This window comes from Eschscholzia californica, unplaced genomic scaffold (assembly GCF_041429995.1).
Source record: "Eschscholzia californica isolate CP2 unplaced genomic scaffold, dmEscCali1.0.p SCAF_2, whole genome shotgun sequence".
Taxonomy (NCBI): domain Eukaryota; kingdom Viridiplantae; phylum Streptophyta; class Magnoliopsida; order Ranunculales; family Papaveraceae; genus Eschscholzia; species Eschscholzia californica.
Window position 1 is genome coordinate 41,118,906 of NW_028238309.1, and position 23,597 is coordinate 41,142,502.

At 38.8% G+C, this 23,597-nt stretch overlaps 2 protein-coding genes across 2 annotated transcripts; one reads left to right on the forward strand and one right to left on the reverse strand.

Annotated features, from left to right (window-relative positions):
* The first annotated feature begins 9,959 nt into the window (after window positions 1-9,959).
* LOC147557958 (26S proteasome non-ATPase regulatory subunit 7 homolog A-like) lies at window positions 9,960-13,412 on the forward strand. The gene is made up of 10 exons (XM_086659505.1): window positions 9,960-10,465; window positions 10,694-10,786; window positions 10,884-10,965; window positions 11,114-11,210; window positions 11,513-11,588; window positions 11,733-11,791; window positions 12,028-12,150; window positions 12,517-12,574; window positions 12,671-12,756; window positions 13,063-13,412. Exons 1-10 carry the CDS (start codon window positions 10,279-10,281, stop codon window positions 13,144-13,146), a joined length of 945 nt encoding a protein of 314 aa, XP_086515631.1. The 5' UTR covers window positions 9,960-10,278; the 3' UTR covers window positions 13,147-13,412.
* Window positions 13,413-18,019: 4,607 nt separating this feature from the next.
* Window positions 18,020-19,234, reverse strand: LOC147557959 (Calcium-dependent lipid-binding (CaLB domain) family protein). The gene has a single exon (XM_086659507.1). The coding sequence runs from the start codon at window positions 19,141-19,143 to the stop codon at window positions 18,199-18,201; it is 945 nt and encodes a 314-aa protein (XP_086515633.1). The 5' UTR covers window positions 19,144-19,234; the 3' UTR covers window positions 18,020-18,198.
* Window positions 19,235-23,597: the final 4,363 nt, after the last annotated feature.

Consider the following 23,597-nt stretch of genomic DNA (forward strand, 5'->3'; position numbering starts at 1 on the left):
ACGTCTGAAGAGTCAAGATCAGACCTGAAGTCAACAAGGTCAAGACGGCTTAAGGTAGCAGGACTGTTTGGCATGGACAGATCAGCCCTGGGGTCTTCAAAGGAGTGAGGGGGGTCCACACAGGTTCGGCCAGTGTCTTACGCCCAGAACTAGGGAGGCAACAACGCCAAGCGACCTATCGACTTAATCCCGAAACTTCTAAAAAGATCTCAGTCGGCCATACATCTCGAAGTGTTTAAGCTAGCTTGGACTACAAGTATCTAAAGGAGGAAACTTTTCCTTTAGAGTCTATCACACCGAAAAGATATCTACGGAAAATCCTTGAACTTAGGAACTTCCACTTATCAAAGATCCGGGATAGGCTCCAAGAGAACCCCTAGATACTCAAGGGAGGAAACTGTAGGGATTTACACCCTTCTACTAGTGTTTATAGCGGAAATATGACATCTAATGTCTACACTAGTATTCCCAGGATCACATGCAAAACTAGTAATTAATCTAATGGAGATAGTAGATTACCTTAATCGCTTTTCCCTCGAACTAGTTGAATTGATTGAAGAAGACCAAGAGCTTCAAGTGTAGCTCCTCTACTTGGGACACGAGCAATCAATTTGATCTCCCACCTTGTTGTATAGCTAGCACACCAATGGTGGTTGGAAAAGAAGAACACCTTCTTCTTTGACTAGATTGATAGTAATGGGAATTAGCTCACTTTCTCCTCTCTACTTGATGTGGTAGAGTAAGAAAGCTTAGAGAGAAATTCCACACCTTATTCTCTGCCCTAAGAGTGTTTATATAGAACCCTAATAAGAATCCACCTCCTTTTAGGTTTCCTAAAACACCCTTTAGAATAAGATTTAGGGAAATAGTCGAAAATAGCAACTATTGGTATTTTCTCAATTCCCTAAGGAGGAGGTGCCCAAACACCACGAAAATTGGTAGATATAATTTTTATTATATCAGCAACTAACCCTCCAAAATTCAGCCCAATCCGAGTCCTAGAAGTACCCGAACCGGTCTAGGCCCAAAAACCCTGTTTTTGGCCTTTTTGTACTATCTTTGCCTAATTCCTTTTTAGGCCTATGAGATATGTTTATGGGGCACTCCCATGATTATATCTCACTCCCACTAGTCATATCCTAGATCAATTTGTCACTCTTATGTGTAACCCGTTGTAGGATCCGATCGAAGTTAGCCGCGAATTACTTCGTAATTCGACGATCGTAGTTGGTCTCTAGCTACAACTCTACGATCCCTAAATCAATCGGACTTGATGATCTTCCACATCAATTGTCCTATCCGACAAATTGTTCGCATTGTCACCTTGGTCGAAGGACATCTCCTTCAACTCCTTCAGACTCCCACTTGGACTTAGAACAAGTGCAATGCCTCGATTCCCGTGTCAATTTAGTATCCCATCTGATACGTCACATCATTCAGACTTTCTTGATATCCGAGTACAACTGTAAAAGACAAACGATTAACTTTTAATCCGTTTGAGCGCGGCCACGCATTTTCAGTTGCTACTCATCAAGTGGCCTTGAGACACTTTGTACCTAATGTGATTAGGGTGACACAATCCATTCTTGCGCTCCCACTTAACTTCATGTCTATCATGTCCTTCCCAGTATCCGTCTTTATAACCTCCTTTTACGGCGCGGCGTTTAACGGAACCAAAGTCGGGCATTCCTTACATAAGATGATTTGAGCACTCATGTTTTGAGGAATCTCTCCAATTGTCTTTATGAGAAGTATTGACGTTCATCACGAATGATGTACTTCTCATTTGAGGGTTATCCAGTGTATAAACCTTTTATACACCCACGTAGTCGAATAGAATATACTATTCCTATAGCCCATGAAACTGCGCTAACCCATCGACTCCCGTGCTAGTCTTCGTGAGTCATTGTTGTCCATGCAATGACCTGGACCAGGGATTTTTGATAATAAATATTCCAAGTTCACTTAATAGGGTTTCATTCATCAGATCACGTATCTGACAAACCTATTCGGAACATTTTATTATCGATGGACTGTCGTTTAAACACTAAACCAAGTTTAGACGACTGGTGAAATAATTCTTATTATTTCTGATAACGAGAGTTGTAAATCTGAGCCTCTTCCGTAAAACTCCTTTTACCCACTCAGTTTTACTTGTCGAGGTTTAAAATTATACCTCATGCCTTAGACTGTGTATGAATCTCATACTATGTCTTAGGTGACAGTTTAGTTTGACTACCGTGGTAGTCGGTTTTAAACTTTGCTTATTATCAATTAATTTGAAGATTACTATCTTCAACCTTGATAATATCTAGTAATCTTTACTAGAGTTAAGGCCTTTAATTCTTTGTGTAGTATTTGCAACAGTTCCCGGCTTAAAACACTTTTAGCCTACTTTCCTTCTATGTCTGGAAGTTTGCTACGATGACATGTTCAACTTTGTACTACTTCATCCTTTAGCCTTCTAGGATGTACTAAGTAGTGTTTCGGTTTTCCAATCCGAATTCGGATGTTTAAATGCTAATCATGTCCAACATGATTGACTTTATGTTTTCGAACATAAATGTCTCTCTCATGCGTGCTAGCTCATCGGTGTCTTTTAGACTCCGAGTTTTGCAACGCCCTCTGTCATGAGTTTTTGGGTCGAAATTCTTTTAGACTTTCCGAGTCTTAGATTTTCTGTTTCGGATCTCAAGCATCTCAGCGTACTGAGTCTCTCTAATCCTATCATCCTTTTGATCTATGCTTATAGATCTTCAGATGCCCAAAATGGCATTTTATCCTTTTGTGTGTGGTCCTTTATTGAGTCAGTTCGTTACTGTTATACAACACCTTATGTCGTACTCAATCTTTTGTATGTACTCTGCATACGGACCCGGAAGGTTTGTTTACTCCCACTTACCTTCTTGAAACTCGTGATTCAAGATTTTCTTCATTCTCCAGGAATCAAATTTCTCTGATTGCCTTTTGAATCGAAGATTCTAACTCTTGCGTGCTTTTAATCCGTCGATAGATTTCTGAAGCATGCTTGTGGACATAACTTGATTGGAAGAATCTTTATTCTTCTTGTCTCGTTTCGGGAAACACGAATGTTTCCATCCTTCTCAGTTTTCTATTTTGGAAAACCAATTTAGGTCTTTTGTTGACTTAAATTATCAAGCTTCATGTCTTGACGAGATATGGATTGCACGATGATTTTGGGTTCTAGCCAAAATCTAGAGTCAGTTTCCGTTCCTGCGCAGGTCTTTTATCTCCTCAGAAATAACCTTTATTTTCTGTGTCTTTGAGATTTGACCTTTTAGGGCTTTTGAACAACAATTTGGAATTTTCTCAATTACTTTAAGATATTCCTTTAGAGACACTTTCACTTGTTTTGAGAGTTCTCCGGCGAATGACATTCGCTTTTGTGCGGTGGGTTTATAAGATCATGTCTTTAACCTTTCCTTTTCCGAGGAGCCGCAGTTTGTTGCTCTTGGTCGACTTTAATCGTCTTGTACAAGTTTCATGATTGTTCTTCATGACCCTCCATGATTTTTCTCATGATCGAATTAAATCGACTTGTACTTTTCTCCCACTTATTCTTGTAATAATTAGTGTTTTTCTCCCAGACGACCAGGTGTGCTAATTATTAGAAGAATACTATCATGAGCAACAAACACTTTGTTCTCTTGATTGGTTGTGGAAGAAGCCCAAATTTCTTTCAAAAGAAATTGCGTCAGATATTAGCTAGTTTTTGTAATGCTTTTACAAGCTTAGCTGTTAGACGGAATTTTGGTAGTTTTGTGAGAAGCTATGTCTAGACTAAATGGATTTTGGAGGATAGAGTTTGATTCGTGTTCTTCATCTTAATCCTTTTGGACACTCCAAATATGGATAGGTTAGAAGTACGTTTGAAGATCAATCTCTGTTTTTGACTCAAGGCTTTCTTTCTTGTCAGTTTGATTCATATTTTGGTTACAGTGGACTTGTTGTCCTCATCCCTTTCCGATTGGGATGAACCTATCTTATAGGTTTTTGACCAATTTTAGAATCTTTTGGTATAGTTTGTTAAATTTAGCACTTATTAACATCTCAATTTAGAAATAAAGTTCTTTATTGATTCTCCATAATACTTAGTACAGAGATGATGTTAAAAAACTAGAAAACGATTAATCTAGAATAGTGCCTAAAGTAGACTTCGATCCCTTTCAGCATCCTTAGCAGTCGAGGCTTCTGCTCCCTCTTGGATCTTGTCTTCCTTAGCCAAATACTCAGTTCCCAGCTACGCCTGTACATTCACAATGAAAGGGCAACTTTAGGTATCATATACCAAGGTTTGGGAATTTTTCAGTATTTGATAAGTTAACTGTTTATACCTGAATTGGAAGCCAATGTTCCATTCTTTTTGTCCTCCAAGAACTTAGGGCAGTTTCTTTTCCAGTGGCCTATGCCACTGCAGTAGAAACATCTTGACGTAGATTGAATACCTTTGTTTTGAGGTTTAGCAATACGTTTGCCTTTTCCTTTTAACGCGGGTTTCTTCTTCTGCCTCTTGTTCTCTTGAGCCACAAGCATCTTATTCTTTGGCTCCAAGTCCATTGTTAGTCGTTCTGCTGCCTGAAGCATTGCATCAAGTTCCTCTAAAGGCTTGTTCCATCCATTCATCGCATATTCCATCTTAAATAGATTGAACCCTTCATGAAGTGAATAGAGGATCATGTCATTAGCCGCCGATTGGCTAACAGGAGAACCCAGCTCTTCTAGTTTAGCAAAGAGTTCTATCATTTGCCGAACATGAGGACCTACTGGTTTTCCTTTCTCGAGGCGCAGACGCAATAATTTACTGGTTGTATCAAACCTCTCCACTCTCGCTTTGCTTCGGATTGAATCCTCAGTTTTCGGAGTGATGGAGGGGACTTCCATGTTCAGAGGTTTCTCGTTAAGAGTAGCCTCCATGGCTGATAACAATCGAGAAGTCATTGATTCTGGTTCTGCCCTCTTTTGATCATCCTCTTGATGCTCTATTCCTTAGCAGTCAAAAAATCCAAAATTGGATAGTCTGAGACATTTAGCTTGTTTTTAAACTCTCCATCCAATATTTGAAGTATTTCCCGATTCCTTCCTTCATGGATGTTTTTGTTTAACACCTTCCTTAGGTATGTTCCAAGGTCGAACTTGTTTCCTTGTGTCATCTTTAAAACTACATAAAGTAATGGCAAAGTTTTAAAACTCGTTAACGTTTTTGAAAAACATTAGTTTTCCCACATTATTCAATATAAAATCGTCCCCGATTGAATAAGTGATTCCAAGACCCCAGTTCTTCGAAGTAAAGCGGACGAAGGCCCTACCCTTTGACTCCGTCGTTCCGGGTGAGCGAACTACTTCACTGATCATACCTTATGACTCTAGTTGATAGATTTCATTAATGAATGACTAATCTATCCTTTTGCCTCGAGTATCCAAGACTCTCTTGCTGATCTCGTTGAGTAGAACCATTTAGACGAGTAGGCCTCTTCTATAGACCTACCCGCATTGTCCCAAGGTAGAGGAGGTACTCTGCGAAGGCCGACCCACCTTCCTCGAATAAGGGCGCAACGAGTGTCTTAATCTGGATAGGCGATTACTCAAGATTACTTTTGGGGACTTTTACGCTAGTCTGGCATTTGTTATAGTGAACTATTTAGCCTAACTAACATCCACGACATAAAGCGTAAATAAGTAAGTAAATGCACGCGAGAAAGTAAATCAAGCAGACATGGATCCTAGTATGGCCCCTAACCTAGAAGATCTAATCACCCTTGGTTTTCTTCTTGTTTCGCCTTTTGGTTCGTCTTAGATCGCCATCTTTGAACCTCCATTGATTTCTCCCACTCGCCTTTGGATTTCATCCTCGAGTTTCTTCAATGGACTCATAGACCCTAAACTCTAATTACAAGACTCTAACGATTCGCAGATCGTATAAACTTGAAATTAAAATTAATTACAAAGCATGCACCCATCCGTGCTTAAAACAAGAATAAAGAAATAAATCTATGGCCATACTAGTTTCCCGCATTCACATCACATGCAATCATATAATATATCAAGGCTAAGAATTATATATGCATGATTATCTTGGGAGATACTTTTGTTGACATCACATGTCACATTACGGACCTTAAGTCTAAATTCGAAGAATTCTACTAGTGGTGCTTTCCGGTTTTATCTTTTATGATTTCTAAAATCATCTTTAAGAAAAACTCCGTTTTGGGCTCGAGAAAGCCCGGGTCAATTTCGGAAAAAAATATTGGTTCGATTCTTAATGATTTCATAAATCAATTTAAAGAGAAATCCGTTTTGGGCTATTGGATGGCCCGGATTGATTTTGGAATTATTTGGTTGGAATCGGAAAAATTTTTGGCAAAAACTCCCACTCGAATGATGGTCCCTTTTCGTGGTCCGAAAAGCCTCGAAAAAACCCGGGACAAGTCCTAGACAAGTCCCGGCCCAAGCCCAAAAAGGGCTCGGACAAGGTCCGGACATAGCACGGCCCATAGGGCCGGCATGTCCTGGCCGAGGCCTATCAAGGCCTGGTCTCGTCCTGGCTTAGTCCATGTACCAGACGTGTCCTAGACGTGTCTGGTACTGGACCGGACCAGCACTAGGTGTCTCGGACTAGTCCGAGACACCCAGAACCTCCCAGACGCGTTTCCAAGACGCGTCTGGTCGAGTGCTCTGGACGCGTCCTAGACACGTCCAGGAAGCTCCTTCGCAGCTGCTGGTCGCGTCTTCAAGACGCGTCCTTAGTAGCTGCTCTGGACGCGTCTCAAAGACGCGTCCAGAAGCTTCTGTCGCAGCTGCTGGTCGCGTCTTCAAGACGCGTCTCAGCAGCTGCTCTGGACGCGTCCAGAGGACGCATCCAGGAGCTTCCTGGCCGGACACTAGGGTTTTTCAAAACCCTAGTTTCCAAAAAGAATTTTTTTTTTTTTTTTTTCTTATGCAACTCTAAGTTGCTATTTTCCAATTTTAAAACTTTTCTTAAATTTTTGAAATTCCTTTTAGAACACTTCTAAAAAAATTTTAAAACTTTTAGAAACTTTTAAATTTTTCCAAATTTGTTTTGAGAGCTTCCTAAAGTCAAAACTACTCTTTTTAGAACACTTCTAAAATTCTAAAATTCCAAAATTTTGTTTTTCAAAAGTTTCCAAAACTTAAAAACAACTCTTAATCAAACCAATTTTGGATCAAAATCTAGGTTTTTGAAATTTTTCAAAGAACAATTTTGAAAAATCTTTGAATCCAATTCAAAATTAATCAAATTTTATGTTTTAAAATCTTTTTAAACATAACTATCAATTTAATCAAGCATGGATTAGTTTGAAATTCAATCAAATTGAGACTTTTAAAACACTTTTAATCATCAATGTGATTCTCAATTTGAAAATTTATTGAATCCTATCAAATTATGAGTTAAAAATACCTTTTAAAACACCTTTTAAAATACTTTTATAAACTCAATTTTCAAACTTAATCGAGCATATGAATTAGTTCGATTCTTAGCAAAAACTAGTTAATAGCAAGAGGCTCTGACGCCACTGTAGGGATTTACACCCTTCTACTAGTGTTTATAGCGGAAATATGACATCTAATGTCTACACTAGTATTCCCAGGATCACATGCAAAACTAGTAATTAATCTAATGGAGATAGTAGATTACCTTAATCGCTTTTCCCTCGAACTAGTTGAATTGATTGAAGAAGACCAAGAGCTTCAAGTGTAGCTCCTCTACTTGGGACACGAGCAATCAATTTGATCTCCCACCTTGTTGTATAGCTAGCACACCAATGGTGGTTGGAAAAGAAGAACACCTTCTTCTTTGACTAGATTGATAGTAATGGGAATTAGCTCACTTTCTCCTCTCTACTTGATGTGGTAGAGTAAGAAAGCTTAGAGAGAAATTCCACACCTTATTCTCTGCCCTAAGAGTGTTTATATAGAACCCTAATAAGAATCCACCTCCTTTTAGGTTTCCTAAAACACCCTTTAGAATAAGATTTAGGGAAATAGTCGAAAATAGCAACTATTGGTATTTTCTCAATTCCCTAAGGAGGAGGTGCCCAAACACCACGAAAATTGGCAGATATAATGTTTATTATATCCGCAACTAACCCTCCAAAATTCAGCCCAATCCGAGTCCTAGAAGTACCCGAACCGGTCTAGGCCCAAAAACCTTGGCCTTTTTGTACTATCTTTGCCTAATTCCTTTTTAGGCCTATGAGATATGTTTATGGGACACTCCCATGATTATATCTCACTCCCACTAGTCATATCCTAGATCAATTTGTCACTCTTATGTGTAACCCGTTGTAGGATCCGATCGAAGTTAGCCGCGAATTACTTCGTAATTCGACGATCGTAGTTGGTCTCTAGCTACAACTCTACGATCCCTAAATCAATCGGACTTGATGATCTTCCACATCAATTGTCCTATCCGACAAATTGTTCGCATTGTCACCTTGGTCGAAGGACATCTCCTTCAACTCTTTCAGAAACTTTCCCTACAGAGTGACGGCAACCACCTTACCACCGCCATTAATCACAATCGACCTAACATCGCCTGTAAAAGACCCCCCACATCGTCCTTCACTGGACACGATCTCTTGACCCAAAAAGATCACAAGAAACTCAGAGTTTTCATAACTCGCTCCCAAAAGGATCAATCAATATTCATTCTTTTCTTACAAAGAGCACCCTGACTGGCTTGAGCGTCGGAGCGGTTTTCGAATCCTTTGCAGGTTTTCCTCCTCGGAAACAGACGAACAAGAACAAAGATATGGAGCGAGGAGCAGGAGCAGGAGCAAGGAGCGAGGAACAGGAGCTAGGAGCTGGAACATGGAGAAGCAGAGCTGAAAGCAGAAGCACGGAACTGATCAATCCCCCAACTTAAAGGAGGATTCAAACATAACGGAGGTTGTCATGCATCAACTCCCTATTTCAAGTTGATCTAACGGAAAATCATTTTTTGACATCAGCAACTATAACCCAACACATAGAAGTAAGGGTGGGAATCGGGCGGGTATGGGCACCCACGGGTAAAAACACTTCGGGCTCGGGCGGATCGGGTAGATCTTCTCTTTGGCTATTAGGGTAGTCGGGTAGATCGGGCGGGTAATTTTTAATTTTCCTCTGCCCAAAGCCCGCCCACCCCCACTAAAGGAGTCGGGTTGTCGGGCAACGGGCGGCTCGGGTATCGGGCATAGTTCTTCATCCAAGTCTAAATCATTTTTTTTGTTTGTTTAGAGAATCAATTCATTTCTTCTTTGATACTTCAGTTGATTGTTAAAGTTATATATATATATATATATATATATATGTATATATATGCTTGTATTTGGTCTAGATCTTGCTTACAAATTTATATTGGTCTTAGTTATAGATCTTGTATAGATAATCAGAAACTCATAGAGGAATGAGATAGAGAGAGAAGAGAGAGAAAGATTAACTAGAGAGAAAGATTAACTAGAGAAACACTAACAGAGTACCAAATGACAGAATGAGAAGTGGAAAAAGAGAAGTTCAGGGGGAACGTGGGGTATATATAATAGGGTAGTGGTGGAGTTATTAACCCTAGATCTAACGGATGAGCGATATCTTAGAGATCCCTCATCTCATGGCATACAATCTCTCCGCCTTATTGAAGATATGAAGTGGATTTCTTCTTTTAGGCTTCCTAATGGACTACAAATGGGCGGGTATATATAGGCACCCATCGGGCTTGCCCTATCGGACTCGGGTGTGGGTGGGAGGTCGGGCAAGGGGTTTTACCCGCGCCCGCCCACCAAATTTCATCGGGGCGGGCGGGATCTACCCGCAACGAGTAGCGGGTGCCCGTGGTCAGTCATGGGCTCGGGTACCCATGGGCGGTTTCGGGCTCGCGGGCAACATTCCCACCCCTACATAGAAGTGATATATGAAATGCTAATAACATTTACTATTGAAATACTTTACATAAGGAGCCTACTTCACTAATAGACTTTTCCTCAAATTCGCCTTGAGGGTGGCGCCAGTTATCTTTTACAAGTGCGCTTTTAAAACTCACCCAAAATTGAACACCCTCGTAGAGTCGTAGTGTTCCTCTTTCGTGCCGCGGGGGTTTTATTTCCCCTTTTCTCTGTCCATATTGAAAATTTCTAGGGTTTCAAAGTAAAGAACAAAATTTCGATCTCAGACTAAATTAGCGTCGATCAGAAGAACCAAGCAAGTAGAAGAAGAAGTAGAGACGAACTCGAGATATCTCAGAGGTTTGATCAGATTTTCGCAATGGACGTGATAAAGACACAACAGATCTCAGCCAGGCCGATTGAGAAGGTAATTGTTCACCCTCTCGTTCTTCTTAGCATCGTCGACAACTACAACAGAGTAGCCAGAGATACCAGGAAACGTGTTGTTGGTGTTCTACTTGGGAGCTCCTTCAAAGGAACTGTTGATGTTACTAACAGCTACGCAGGTCAGTTCTTCAATCTTTCTACTGTTACAAAAAGATCTTCAATTTCCTCCAGTTTTAGGGTTAATTGAACTAATTTTTGTAAAGGATTTTGTGTTAGTTTCCAGTTCCCCGATACTTAGACTCTTAGAGGTTTGATCTTATTAGCTTTTGTAAAGGAAATCCATTTAACCCTAATTTGTGTTGTGATGGTTTTGATGGATTGTTTTTGTTGATATTTTAAATTTACAGTGCCATTTGAAGAAGATGATAAAGATCCCAGTATATGGTTTCTAGACCACAATTACCATGAAGCAATGTTTTCCATGTTTAAGAGAATTAATGGTATTACTTCTTTTACATTATCTGTTGTTTCTTTCTGGCTTTTTTCAGCTCCTTATATAAGAAGTATTTTGATCACATTGAATATTATGTGTTGCAGCTAAAGAGCATATCGTCGGCTGGTACAGCACTGGTCCCAAACTGCGGGAGAATGACCTAGATGTTCACGGATTATTCCACGAGTAAGACGATAGTGTTTTGTTATCTGAATAGATTAACATTCTTTTGAAGGTGTCCAATATAGTTTACCTTTTTCATTGTGAATTTAGGCCTTCGTTTTCCCTCTCCTCATTCTTTAGTGTTCATGTAACTCTTTTTGTGATGTTCCAGTTATGTCCCAAATCCTGTCTTGGTCATCATCGATGTTCAACCTAAGGAGCTTGGAATTCCAACTAAAGCTTACTATGCTGTTGAAGAGGTCAAAGAGGTAAGAATTCTCATTGCGGTATAGGGTCAGATGAGTTTCTGAGTTTCTTCTTTGGACATGAAAATCAAACTCAGTATTTAGAGTTTGGAGCGAACTATTTATGTGTTCCGAACTTCAGATAGCATATTATATTTAAAAATGTCTTGTACACGAGATGAATTGAAAATCAACTATTTTATGCTTCATTTGATATTAAAATAGTGTTTTCTATTCACATAGCAGTAAACTTTATAACTACCAGTTTCTTTTACCTATTTATGACTATCCAAGAGGTTTAAATTCTTATCTTGTAATGATCACAGAATGCAACTCAGAAAAGCCAGAAAGTCTTTGTGCATGTGCCTTCAGAAATTGCTGCTCATGAAGTCGAGGAAATTGGTAAGATAAAATTGTGATAATCCCCCCAACTTTGTTACTTCCGTTTGAGGATCTCAAGAAAAATTGAATAAGTTGCTCCATACTGGAAAACTTTTGCATGATTAACTCATTCCTGATGCTCTCCTGAATGGCGCTTCTCATCAGGGGTCGAGCACCTGCTCAGGGATGTTAAGGATACAACCATTAGCACCCTTGCAACGGAGGTAATCCTACTTCAAATTGCTGGTGCTCTTTTCTTTTGTCCTCTTAAGTTCTTGACATATCTCGATTCTTTGTATTATCAGTAAAACAAGGTTTTGCTTGGCATTAAGTCCTCTCTTTCTCTCAAAAAAATTAAATCCTGCGTATTTCTTCTCTCGGTTTTGTATATATAAAAACTCATAATGTCTAAAGAGGAGGGAAGTTTGTGGTTAAATTAGTTATATTATGCTCTATACAGGTAACAGGCAAACTTGCTGCACTGAAGGGGTTGGATGCACGACTTAGAGAGATACGCGGATATCTAGATCTTGTAATTGAAGAGAAGCTCCCGTTAAATCATGAGATTCTTTACCATTTGCAGGTAGAGGTTTCACTTTCTTTTACATACCCTAGTCTCCTAATATGCAAGAGCATTGTTCTTGGTGCTCTAATTTATTAACTTACAATGAGATGTTTTTAATTCATCTTATTAGATCTTGCTCTATGTGGTATTTGGACTATGAAATATGGAACTTCTCGTTGTAATTAACATTGATTCTTGCTGATAACTAAAAAAACCTATCGATGGACATCCCTGAGGTGAATCTATTCCTCCAATTAAAAACCGTACAATCATGACTGGTGTTGCTGATAGTAGCTGCAAAAGTACTTGCAGGAGAAACATATTCAAAAAGTTATGTTGCCACCTAATTTCATACTTGTATTCTTATTGGACTCTTTTGTGTAGGATGTTTTTAATCTTCTTCCTAATCTTAATGTGAGCGAGCTGGTTAAGGCTTTTGCAGGTACTGGAAACTTGTAGAGATCAAGTGTTTTTATATGTTAGTTTGACTATCTTGTAAGTTTCATATTGATCTATTTTTTTCCTTGTCCATGCACAGTGAAAACAAATGATATGATGTTGGTTATTTATCTCTCATCACTCATTCGAAGTGTTATTGCTCTTCATAACCTGATCAACAACAAGGTAATTTATTGAATTTTTTCTTTGCATCACTTGGTTACAATTTTACATTTATCCGATGATTCAATCAAAACTCAGGAGTATATAGCTTTAATGTAAAACACAAGCAAGGAAACTTCTTGCTTCTGCAACTTTAACTTCAATTGTCCTCGTGTCTGTTGAAGGTTGAATCTGAACACAAATAAGTCAAATATTCCAGTTACCTCACTGAACATACTGAGCACTTTGGATTATATTATTATTTAGGTCTCTTTAGGTTTGTGTTATTGGTGTTTACCTTCAAAATTGTGGAATTTCATTTCATTGCAGATGCTAAACAAAGAACACGAGAAGGCTGAAGATGCTAAGCCAACAGCTATACCAGCGGCTGTACCAACCCCATCAGGGAGCTAAATGGTTATGGTGGTGGAATTTAGTTGTTCTTGAAGTACCTGCCCTTTTAGAGGTCATGTTTGTAAGGGTTAAGATGTTTCTCCATGAGCCCATTGAGTAATTGGGAATTTTATATTCTATAAGTGGGATTAGAGATAGTACCAGGCGACCTAACCTATGATACATGTTTCCCTCTCTTATTATTTTTTTTTCTCTACTCGTTTTGCTGAACTGTTCACCTCAAAGCCAGTTATGATAACAGGGAAAGAAATTTATTTTTTAACGAATTGTCTGTGTTTTTTAAGTTTCAATGATTTGAGCTGGGAAGTTACTTAGTGGAACTGATTCTGATACATACTGTTTTCCTGTCAATGGGAAAACAAATTGAACCTTCAACCAATGATTTGAAACGTTGTCGCACAAGTAGCTTGGGTTAAAGTGCGGCGAAGCTAAAGTTGTCTGTGCTAGAATGAGCTGGTGTGCAAGTTAGCGCCTAGTCGGATGAAACGGGCTGGTGCAAATGCCAGTGCGGTCTAAAATGTGCTGGTGCAAGTGCGGGCTATAACTTAAGTAATCGATGTGAAACTATGCATTTTGTTGGTGCACTTAGTTAGTGCCAGCTGAAATGCGCTGCTGGGCAAGTTAGTGCAGGCTAAAATGTTGAGAATGGTAGAGCGGGCTAAAGGATGCTGGTTTAAGTGCGGGTTGAATGTGCTAGTGGGGGCTAAAATGCGTCAGTGACTCAGTGCAGGCTAAAACGCGCTGGTGTGGATTGAATTGTGCTACTGCACAAGTTAGTGGGGGCTAATATGCCTCAGCGCAGGCTAAAATGCCTGGCACAGGTTAGTGGGGGCTAATATGCGTCAGTGTAGGCTAAAACGCCTGGTGCAGCAAGCTCTTTCTTGTAGGGGTTTTTCCACAGAACTCCAGTCAGAGCCTCCTCATCTTGGAGCAGAGAATAAGGAAAACGTGCTGGTGTGCAAGATTGTGTGGGCCAAATGCACTGGTGTGCAAGCAGTCGTGCTAATGTGGGCTGAAATGCAAGCTGGTGCGCAAGCAAGTGCGGGCTGAAATGCACAAGCTAGTGCGCGCTGTTGCGCAAGTTAGGTGCAATTTTCTTAGATACTGTAATTACGGGTTAAGAAGAAACGTTAGGTTAAATTTTTTTGCCTCCCGAAGAGGAGCTGAAAGAAACCTCGGTTAAGCCTCCTAAAGGAAAGGAATCAAAGAAATCTTGATCTTTCTCCAATCTAATATAACTAACCTGAATTCTAGTGATTCAGAAAACAAAAATGTACAGAATCATGACAGGAATGAACTTCCTGATCACATTAAGGAGCAGAAACAGAATTTGATCTCTGGAAGGAAGAAGAACAAGAATTGATGAATTGGATGCAGTCTTCAATAGCTTCGCTCTGATGAGCACCAACCTGATGAGAGGTGTACGACTTTGATCTTTCTAAGTTACTGTAATTATGATTAGGATAAGAAGATAAAGAAATGTTGGGTGAATTTTTTTGCCTTCCAAAGGAGACGAACCGAAAAACTCTAGCTACTCTGTCCCTCTTCGGAAATTCATAGGTGAGAATCGTGATGGTGGCTATGACCTTGATCTTCCTAAGTTACTGTATTATATTCACTCTTTTACAACTTCTGCTCGTTAATGTTTTCCGCCTTCCTATAATTTATCAAAAACGAGATACTTGAGTTGAAGGATAAAAAACTAACAACCCATTGCCGGACTAATAAAAGTACAAAACTTGCTCTAGACACGTTCATCACATCAAAAAATAAGTCGAAATAAGATATTTGGTAAAACAATTTGTTAAGGAAAGCGGGCAATTTCCAAATCCGCCTAGAAGTGTCTTTTTTTATTGTCAAACTACCATAGATGAAGGACTTTCAAAAGAACATATGAAACATCTAGGCTCCCTGACGTTTTATTTCACCGGGGTATAACCCTTTCCCGGCGAGCACGAAATGTTTATAATTTCAATCGTGAGAGATAAGTTTGGAAGGCGTAATCTTTGTCACTAAAGATTAGTTCGGTAGGTATAACCTGAACTCCTGGAGACAAATTTGGGAGGTGTATCTTAGTCATCGAAGGGGAAGGTGTAACCTAAATGAGTATATTCAAATAAAAAAGTAATCTAAAAGAGATACCCTAGTAATCTAAAAGAGATACCCTTCTCCTTTATATAAACTAGGGTAAAAATTGTGTCGGGGGCACGGTTAAACTCATATATAAATACAACTATGTAGAAACATAAATAAATAATGATACAATAAGAATTTCACCTGTCCGTAAAACTCTGCGTGGAAAACACCATTGTCAAACGGTTTAACTTATTATGGAAAGAGTGTCGAAATGGTATAACTTTTTTTAATTGTTTGTCTCAGGCCCGTGTGTTGGGGCACGTGTCCGCACTGGACCCCCCACCACAACGGCCTACTTCTTACTTACATCTTGTAAGGAGTAAATGCTTAACTATTTTACGATTCTTTTCTTAACAATGAAGTAACAGTAGTGCAGTGGTTAATAGCCGATACCAAGTTTAAACTTTTTTTTTTTTTTTTCTGAAGAGCTTGGCAAATAGTTAGATTTTCTTTTCGCAATTTTTACTTTCTAGTCCCCCTCTCTTGATAAACGTATATACCTATCAATCTCTTTTTAACTCATATCAATCTCTTTTTGGTTCAGCAGTTCTTAATGTCATTTTTGGATCTTCGACTACTCTAGCAAGTTTGTGCTGGCAAGTTTGTGTCTTCGCTCTATCTCTGCTTCCTTCTGTTGTAGATGCTTTCTTTACACATTGAACTATCACATTTTTATGAGGAGATCAGTATCACTTAATTGGAACTTGTAGGCGAATGATGCTAAAATATGCAAGGTGTTGTTTAGTTAGTTATGTTCGGTCATTTTGGGCTCACTGATTAAATTCTTTATAGATTCTTCAAGATAGAAACTTCCCAAAATCCTTCCATGATGACTTTCTAGATACAATGGCAGCAATTTTGGTAACTAAAATCCAAATCCTCGAGGGTTTTGGGAAGTTTAGAAATAGAAACTACCGTTTGGTCCGAACTTGAAACTTTCCTGTATTATATTATTGTAATATTATAATACAATATTATAATATTACAATATTGCCTCACGGCATGAGCTCGAGCTCAATGAATCATTGCCCATATTAATATAGAAATAAGAATTTAATCAGAATCTCTTTCATCCGTTTGGATGTTCCAAATTTAGTTTTGAAAAACATAATCGAATTAAAATTTAGTCCGCGGACATCACTGAACAATATACATAATGGAACAGGGTGATTCTCTATAGATATCCGATCTTCACCTAACTCCAAGATTCAAACAACCTCTTAGTAAATTAGGTGGCCCTAGTAGGCGTTATTAACAAAAAAAAAAAGAGGGCACCAATATAACTTGGAGAGTAGTAAAGGCATTGCTTCTTTTGGTCAAAGAAGGCATTTACAGAAATAATATCTTGTTTAAAACTGTCAAAAATTTTATTGTACTTTGTGGATGCCACTTTCATCATCATTTACAAAATAAATGGATAACATAGTTAGTGAAAGTACCATTTTTCTTCCTATTAATCTTTATCCTATTGCTACAAAAAAACACCTAACAAATAAAGCACCCTTTAAAAGAGAAAGAACCCTTGGAGGCATACAGTATGCCTCGATGTGCAAATTGCATTCACAAATGTTATTAGAAAGAAATGATACCTCTTCTACGGAAAGAGATGAGACGATAATCTTTTTCACTTTGCTACAAGGCTTATGCATCTACGGAATCTAAAAATGCCCGTCTAACAAAGAAAGCGTTATACTAATGAGAGATGATAGTTAGGAGGAAAGCTTTATAACTGTTCAACTTAACGGCTATATTCAGAACATAATCTATAATCAGAGTTAGTACAGAACCACAAAGACGGCAACTCTCCTGAGAAGTACTCTGACACTCTAGCACATAATCTAATGGAGCTACTGAACTAAAGCACAAGAAATCTATCATTCATAAGAATACCAGATGCCGGCAAAACACAACCAGCCAGCCAACTGTAACCCATTTCTAGGCTCTAAATTTTTAGCCGACTTTTCCTCTGCAACTGAAGTTCTTTGGTAATGTTTTCTGCAGACAATGAATATGGTGTGACGCTCAATATAGTTGCATACTACCAAGACGTAGCTCTAAGGGAAACGTTTTCCAGAATTTAGACCTCATTTGATAATTGTGTATATGCATCAAAATTAAGCAACATGATTTACATCTTATGCACGGAACTGGGTCAGGAAACATGGACCCTAGTCTCACCTTTCAAGTCATACAAAACTAAATCTTTAATCAAAATCTGTATCGAGACCACTTCTTAAATCTTAACAACATCAATATTAAACATAACTATTCAAACCCCGAAGAGCGTGTTTACTAGCCCAAACCTACACATATAATAAACCAATATTTTCATGCTCCTAGTACTCACTTCTAAAGTTCTGATCCGGAGTAGTATTTTAACGACTTTCTTTGGTAATCAAGCAAGGTCAAATCTCAGTTGAGGTTTATATTTTCATTCTAGAGACCATCCAGTGGCTACAATGTCCCTTATTCTGATCATGTTAATCTGGATTCACAAGATAAAGAACTAGACACGCAAAAAGAGTACATAATTGGCGAGTCTTTTAGTGAAATATTTCTGAAATAATAGCTAATATTGATTCAGCATAATCTTCAATCACAGTATTGGTAGTTCGTTACTAACATTCATTCAGCACAATCCCTTCTTCTCATAAGCAATCAAATTAACCTCTCAAACATAATCATGGGGAACTTAAATTCAATGATAAGACTCAAAGGAAACGAGATTTACACCAAATTCATCCAATAAACCCTAAATCATTCATTAGGTTTTCAAGTTAATGTCATTAACACCACAACAAACATAATAACATAGAACATATATGCACATATATATAAAACCAGACATACATAAATAACGAAACCAATCACTAGTTATTTTTGCTTATCATAATCAAACCCCAAGAAGATATTACCTCAATAATCACCTCGATAATCGCTGTAATCATCTCTAGCAGCAATGTCATTCTCAACCCTATCTGCAATTTTTTGTTCTTCATACTTCAATCCTTCTTCCAAAGCAAGTCCTCCCAAAACCCCAGCTACAGCTCCAACAGCTAAACCAGTACCCAGTCCCATCTTACTTCCTCCTTTCTGTCTTTGATCATAAGATGAGTAATCAACAGGGGCTGATGGTCCAGGAGAGGCCGTGGTGGAGTAACTAGAACTCCGATCAAAAAAAGGTCGAGGAGGAAGTGGCGGCTGAGAATAATACCCGCCGGAGTAATAACCTCTGTATGGATCAGAGTAACCACCTCCGTATGGATATGGAGCCGCAGAAGGCGGCGGCGCCGCTGCTGGAACAGGCGGAGGGATAGAACTAGTGTATGGAGATGGAGAGTATCCTCTACTGTAATCCTGTGGAGGGGCAGTTGAGTAATAATAACTTGGAGGAGGGGGAATATGGTAATCAGGAGCCGGTGGAGGAACAGGACGATCACGAACGGCAAGTTTTAATCGGATCTTACCTTGAGGACGACCGGAAGGACGACGAAGCTCAAGATTTCTAAGGAAGAAGGAATTATCATCGGAATCAAGAAGATCTTTGAGTGGGAATCGGAGTGTACCGACGAGTGGTTTAGGAGTTTCAGATGGTTTAGAGTGAAAGATTTCAAGAGTGAGAAGAGAATCATGGAGGGATTGACTGATCGGAAGGGTGAATCGTTCATTCCAAACGGGACGAGTTGATCCAGAGTCATCAGGTTTGGTGGCGAGACGGTGGTCGGGATCAAGCCAGAAGATTACGTAGGGTTTGAGATCACCGTGTTGCCAGTTAACATTCTTGAGATGTTTAGCGGAGACGATTGTGATTTCGAGATCGGAAAGCTTCGAAGATGGAGGAAGAGGACGAGAAGAAGCCATGGATCGGTAAATTCGCTGTCTTAGGCGTGGTGGAATTAGGGTTACAAAGGAATTGGGTGAGGTTCTGATTTTTTTTCTCAACACCAAGGGGAGGGACGTGTCTGTGACTCTGTGAGTAGGTCTATAAGCACTCAGCGTAATTACTCTTGGCCCACCCTCACTCTTAGCGCCTCCACGGACTGGGGCCGGCCGAGGGCACTCGGAGCCGACGACACTCGGACTGGGGCCAGGCCAAGAGCACTCGGAGCCGACGACACTCGGACTGGGGCAAGAAGACGTCCTGATCCATGCGAGCTTGAGCAGTACAGACTCAAGCCAGTCTAAGTGCTCTTTAGGCATTTTTTTACTCTACCAACTAGCGGTGCTATCAACAAAAAAAAAAAAAAAAAACTAGCCATGAGGAGAATCCAATAACATTATATAGAATCAAAATAAACAAAGCTATTAGATAAATAAATATAAAACCTAAAGAGCAACTGTTTTTTGATAATCAAATTCTATGATGAAGCAACTGCTTTTTTGACAAAAAGTAAAGCGAACTTCTACCTAAAGATAACACAATCCTAGTCATTGTCGTCGTCGCCGCTGTCGTCATCATTGCTATCGTCGTCTTCACCTTTGCCGTTGTCGTCGAAGTAAAAAACTCTTCTTCAGCTTTTTAAGATTGACAACGACCTCTAATTCTCCTGCCGATACCATGTTAGGCTCAATCATCCTCAACAACTTAACATTCTGTTCTATATTTTTTTCGTAAGTCAACTTTGTTAAAGAAATAGTTCCCCTACCAACTACTCTAACTCCATTAGACGTTCCAATCTCATTCAACTCATCCACCCTAATCACTTCAATTCGCAAATTTGAACCGGGTAACTTCCACTGCTTTATTGGTATTCGAAATCTAGTATCCACATCAATGTCATGGATTCCTAGTTTTTTGGAACTTCCGTATTGTTTTTTTGGTTCAGGTTCAAACGTTACGTACACATAGTAACACTTTAAACCAGTTGGATTCATGTGTACTTCGTTTTCAATGTCTCTAGGCCGATCGATGTCCTTCGCTTTGTATATTAATACTTCCAAACCGCAATCGTAATCTCTCATGTCTAATTTTTCTTCTTCTTCTTCTAACTTTCGTTTCAGATTTCCTTGAGAAGATGAGTTTGTATCGTGTTTTAAACTTTGAATCAGAGTCATTGAGTCTCGCTTAGAACTTCAAGAAGAGAAGGAAAGAGGATAGTCTATTTATAACTTGTTATTTTCATTACGTTGGAAACCGCCAGAATCTTTTTAACTATAACTGTTATTGGAGTTCATCTCCTTTTAGGAAAGACTATTATTGGAGTTCATCTCTTTTAAGGAAATAGATTTTCAGTAAAAAGAAACACCAGCGGGTGTTTATGGTAACATGTGTTTTGCCCTAATTAGGAGTTAGGTAGGACTTTCTTCTCCCTCTCTAACTATCTATCTCTATTCTCTTTCTTATTCACTCCAAAAAGTCAAAGCCCGATATAGACCGAAATAGTATAAACGGGTTTATGAGAGAAAACTATGACCCGCGATTAGTGACGGACCCATAAGATTTATTTTGTGGGGACACAATTGTGAGAATAATCCCACATTGGACAATGGGTATCTAGTTCTGTCTGTTTTCTCTCTCTCTCTAAAACAGAACAACAAAGAAACGCAAAACTCCTCTGTTTCTCTCTACAGTAACTGCCTCCTCTCCACTCCTCTGTTTCTCTCTTTACCTTGATCAATTAGGAAGAGTTTTCCGGTGAAGGGTCTCCCTTCGCCGGAATTTCCTCTTTTATATGTACATATTATATCTTCTATCCTTCTTCTCTCTTCTTCCATTTCTTTAGAGAGAGAAAGTAAGAAGAAGAAGAATCTTTACTTCCTCTGTTTGTCGCTCATCTTTCATTGAAGAGCATGATCCTCTCTGCAATTTCCCCCAAAATCACTACTACCCATAACCATTATAACTACCATAATGATCTCTTTCACTCTCGCAACAAATTTATTCTTCGATCTAGTTACTTTTGTACACAGAGAACAACTATTCTACCTCTCTTGATTAAATGAAAATGAATGTAACTACTTCATTTTTCTATTATTCTTGGTTGTTGTAATTATTTTGTTGTGAGTTTCTCCTTTGTTCTAACAAAGATGTTGATTAAGAAGATGAAAACGAAGATTATGAACCATGTGAGTAGAAAAGACAAGATTATGAACCATGGTAGGCAGTGAAATCCAATTATTCAAGAGTTGATGATGGCGGTTTTTTCTATGGTGGTGACGGTTTTTCAGTGATGACGGCGGTTTTCCAGCGACGGTTTTCGGCGACAATGGCGGTTTGCCGGCGAATGTGACGGAGATTTAAATTAGTTTTTCTTTATTCTGTATTATTTTATGTTTTGTTGACCTTTAGGGTCCTTTTATTCGTGATCTTTAGGATCCTTTCATCTTTTTCTTTCTTTTTCGTCAGAGTCTAGTCCAATTTCTTTCTTATTCACGAGGTACTTTGCATTTAAAGGTATGCAACTCTCATGAAGTTGGAAGAGAGAAATAACAATTTCATCCATGTAAACAATGTGATTTTATCACTTATGAATGGAAATCGATTCCCGTGGCTTCAAAAAAAAAAAAAAAAGACTAAGAATATAAGGTCTGGATCCTCTCCACTCATTGCCAATTGGTTTTGAGTTGGATGACCACAAACTTAACATGGTATCAGAGCTAGGTATAGGTAAAAAACCACATGTGCTTCACGTCGTCCGAAGAAATACACGTGTTAGGGTCCTCTCCACCAAGAATATAAGCTTCCTTACTAACCTTCTTTATATGTTAACCAACACTTTAAACCTAACAGTTTCATTTTTTTTTTGTCAAAAAGACAAGTTATCTTTTTGTTCTTTTAAGTCCCATATATAGTTTGGAAATAGGCTTGAAGGACAATTCTAAAAGCACTCCCATTTCTAATGCCGAAATTGCCTTTAGAGTCTTAGCTTGCGAAGCTTTGCAAACTGGAGTGCTTTGCAATCTGGTTTATAGAGCTTTGCGAACTGGTTTGCACTGCTTTGCAATCTGGTTTGCAGAGCTTTGCAATCCCGTTTGTATTGCTTTGCAATCTGATTTTGCCTTGCAATGACTTTGCACACACTTTTCAATCTGGTTTGCAGAGCTTTGCAAACTAGTTTGCACTACTTTGCAATTTGATTTGTCTTGCAAAGCTTAGCAATCTGGCTTGCAGAGCTGGTTTGCAGAGCTTTGCAATCCCGTTTGTATTGCTTTGCAATCTGATTTTGCCTTGCAATGACTTTGCACACACTTTTCAATCTGGTTTGCAGAGCTTTGCAAACTAGTTTGCACTACTTTGTAATTTGATTTGTCTTGCAAAGCTTAGCAATCTGGCTTGCAGAGCTTTGCAAACTGGTTTGCAATCTCGTTTGCAATAAGGTCAGTTTCGTCTTTTCCTTATATTAGATTATTTACAAAAATGCCATAGGGAGCTGACGCCTATAAAAAGTTGATAAATCCTTTTTAACCAAAACTCAAATTTTTTAGGGAGTTTTGGCCAAATTTCCCTTAAACTAATAAGTACAAATTGTATGTTATAAAAATAAGATGATCTTTATCTTGCAAAAAAATGTTCATAATCCATATTCTGTAAAGAAGTTAAGGAAGTAGCGAAAGAGAGATAAAAGTGACTTTAAAAGATTATTATTAGAAAATATACATAAAAATGACGGATAAAGAAGGCATAAGCGACATATGGGGATGCAAATAACTTTACCGGAGGTTGGATGAATTTTAGTATAAAAAATGTCAAACTCGAATTTAAAAAAGAATAGAAGTTAATGAAATATTGATCCGAAAATAGGAGTTAAAAAGAAAATTTCAGGTGTCAAATTGAGAGCGACAAAAAAAAGAAGGATGAAAGCGAATGGAGAATTTCGAAGCCCTTTTGTAAGTGTTAATGGCGCCTCCCCTTGAGAGGAAGTAAGAAGGAAGTAGGCGCTTTTAAGACTAAATAGAAGCGCCTTTAAACCTCCCAAAAAGAATTAATCAAAAACGGAAAAGAATAGGGAGGTGGGATTTTAACCCATTTCATACACATGAACATCTAAACCTGCTACCATTTAGCCAAGTACTAATTAATTTTAGCAATTACTTTTATTTTAACCAGAAACGTCCCAAAAAATGTTTGACCACTGTAGATGGTTAACTCGGGTCGTGGGGGCACGTGTCCCCCACAAGCCCCAATGTGGGTCCGCCCCTGCCGGCGATTACCAATTTCGGTCCGTTTTCAGCCGACATTTTCAACCTAGAGAGAGAGAGAAAGAAAGAGAAGAAATTTTTTTTTTAATCGTATTCTTGAAATAGCACATTAATGTTACAGCTCCTTCAGAGTTATACAACACTACACAAACTCCATGAGTTTACTGAAATTAGTG

Coding starts and splice junctions, on each gene's coding strand:
- LOC147557958 (XM_086659505.1), top strand. CDS start 10,279: ATGGACGTGATAAAGACACAACAGATCTCAGCCAGGCCGATTGAGAAG. Junction 11,211..11,512: donor CTGTTGAAGAGGTCAAAGAG/GTAAGAATTCTC, acceptor TAATGATCACAG/AATGCAACTCAGAAAAGCCA. Junction 12,151..12,516: donor AGATTCTTTACCATTTGCAG/GTAGAGGTTTCA, acceptor TCTTTTGTGTAG/GATGTTTTTAATCTTCTTCC.
- LOC147557959 (XM_086659507.1), bottom strand. CDS start 19,143: ATGGCTTCTTCTCGTCCTCTTCCTCCATCTTCGAAGCTTTCCGATCTC.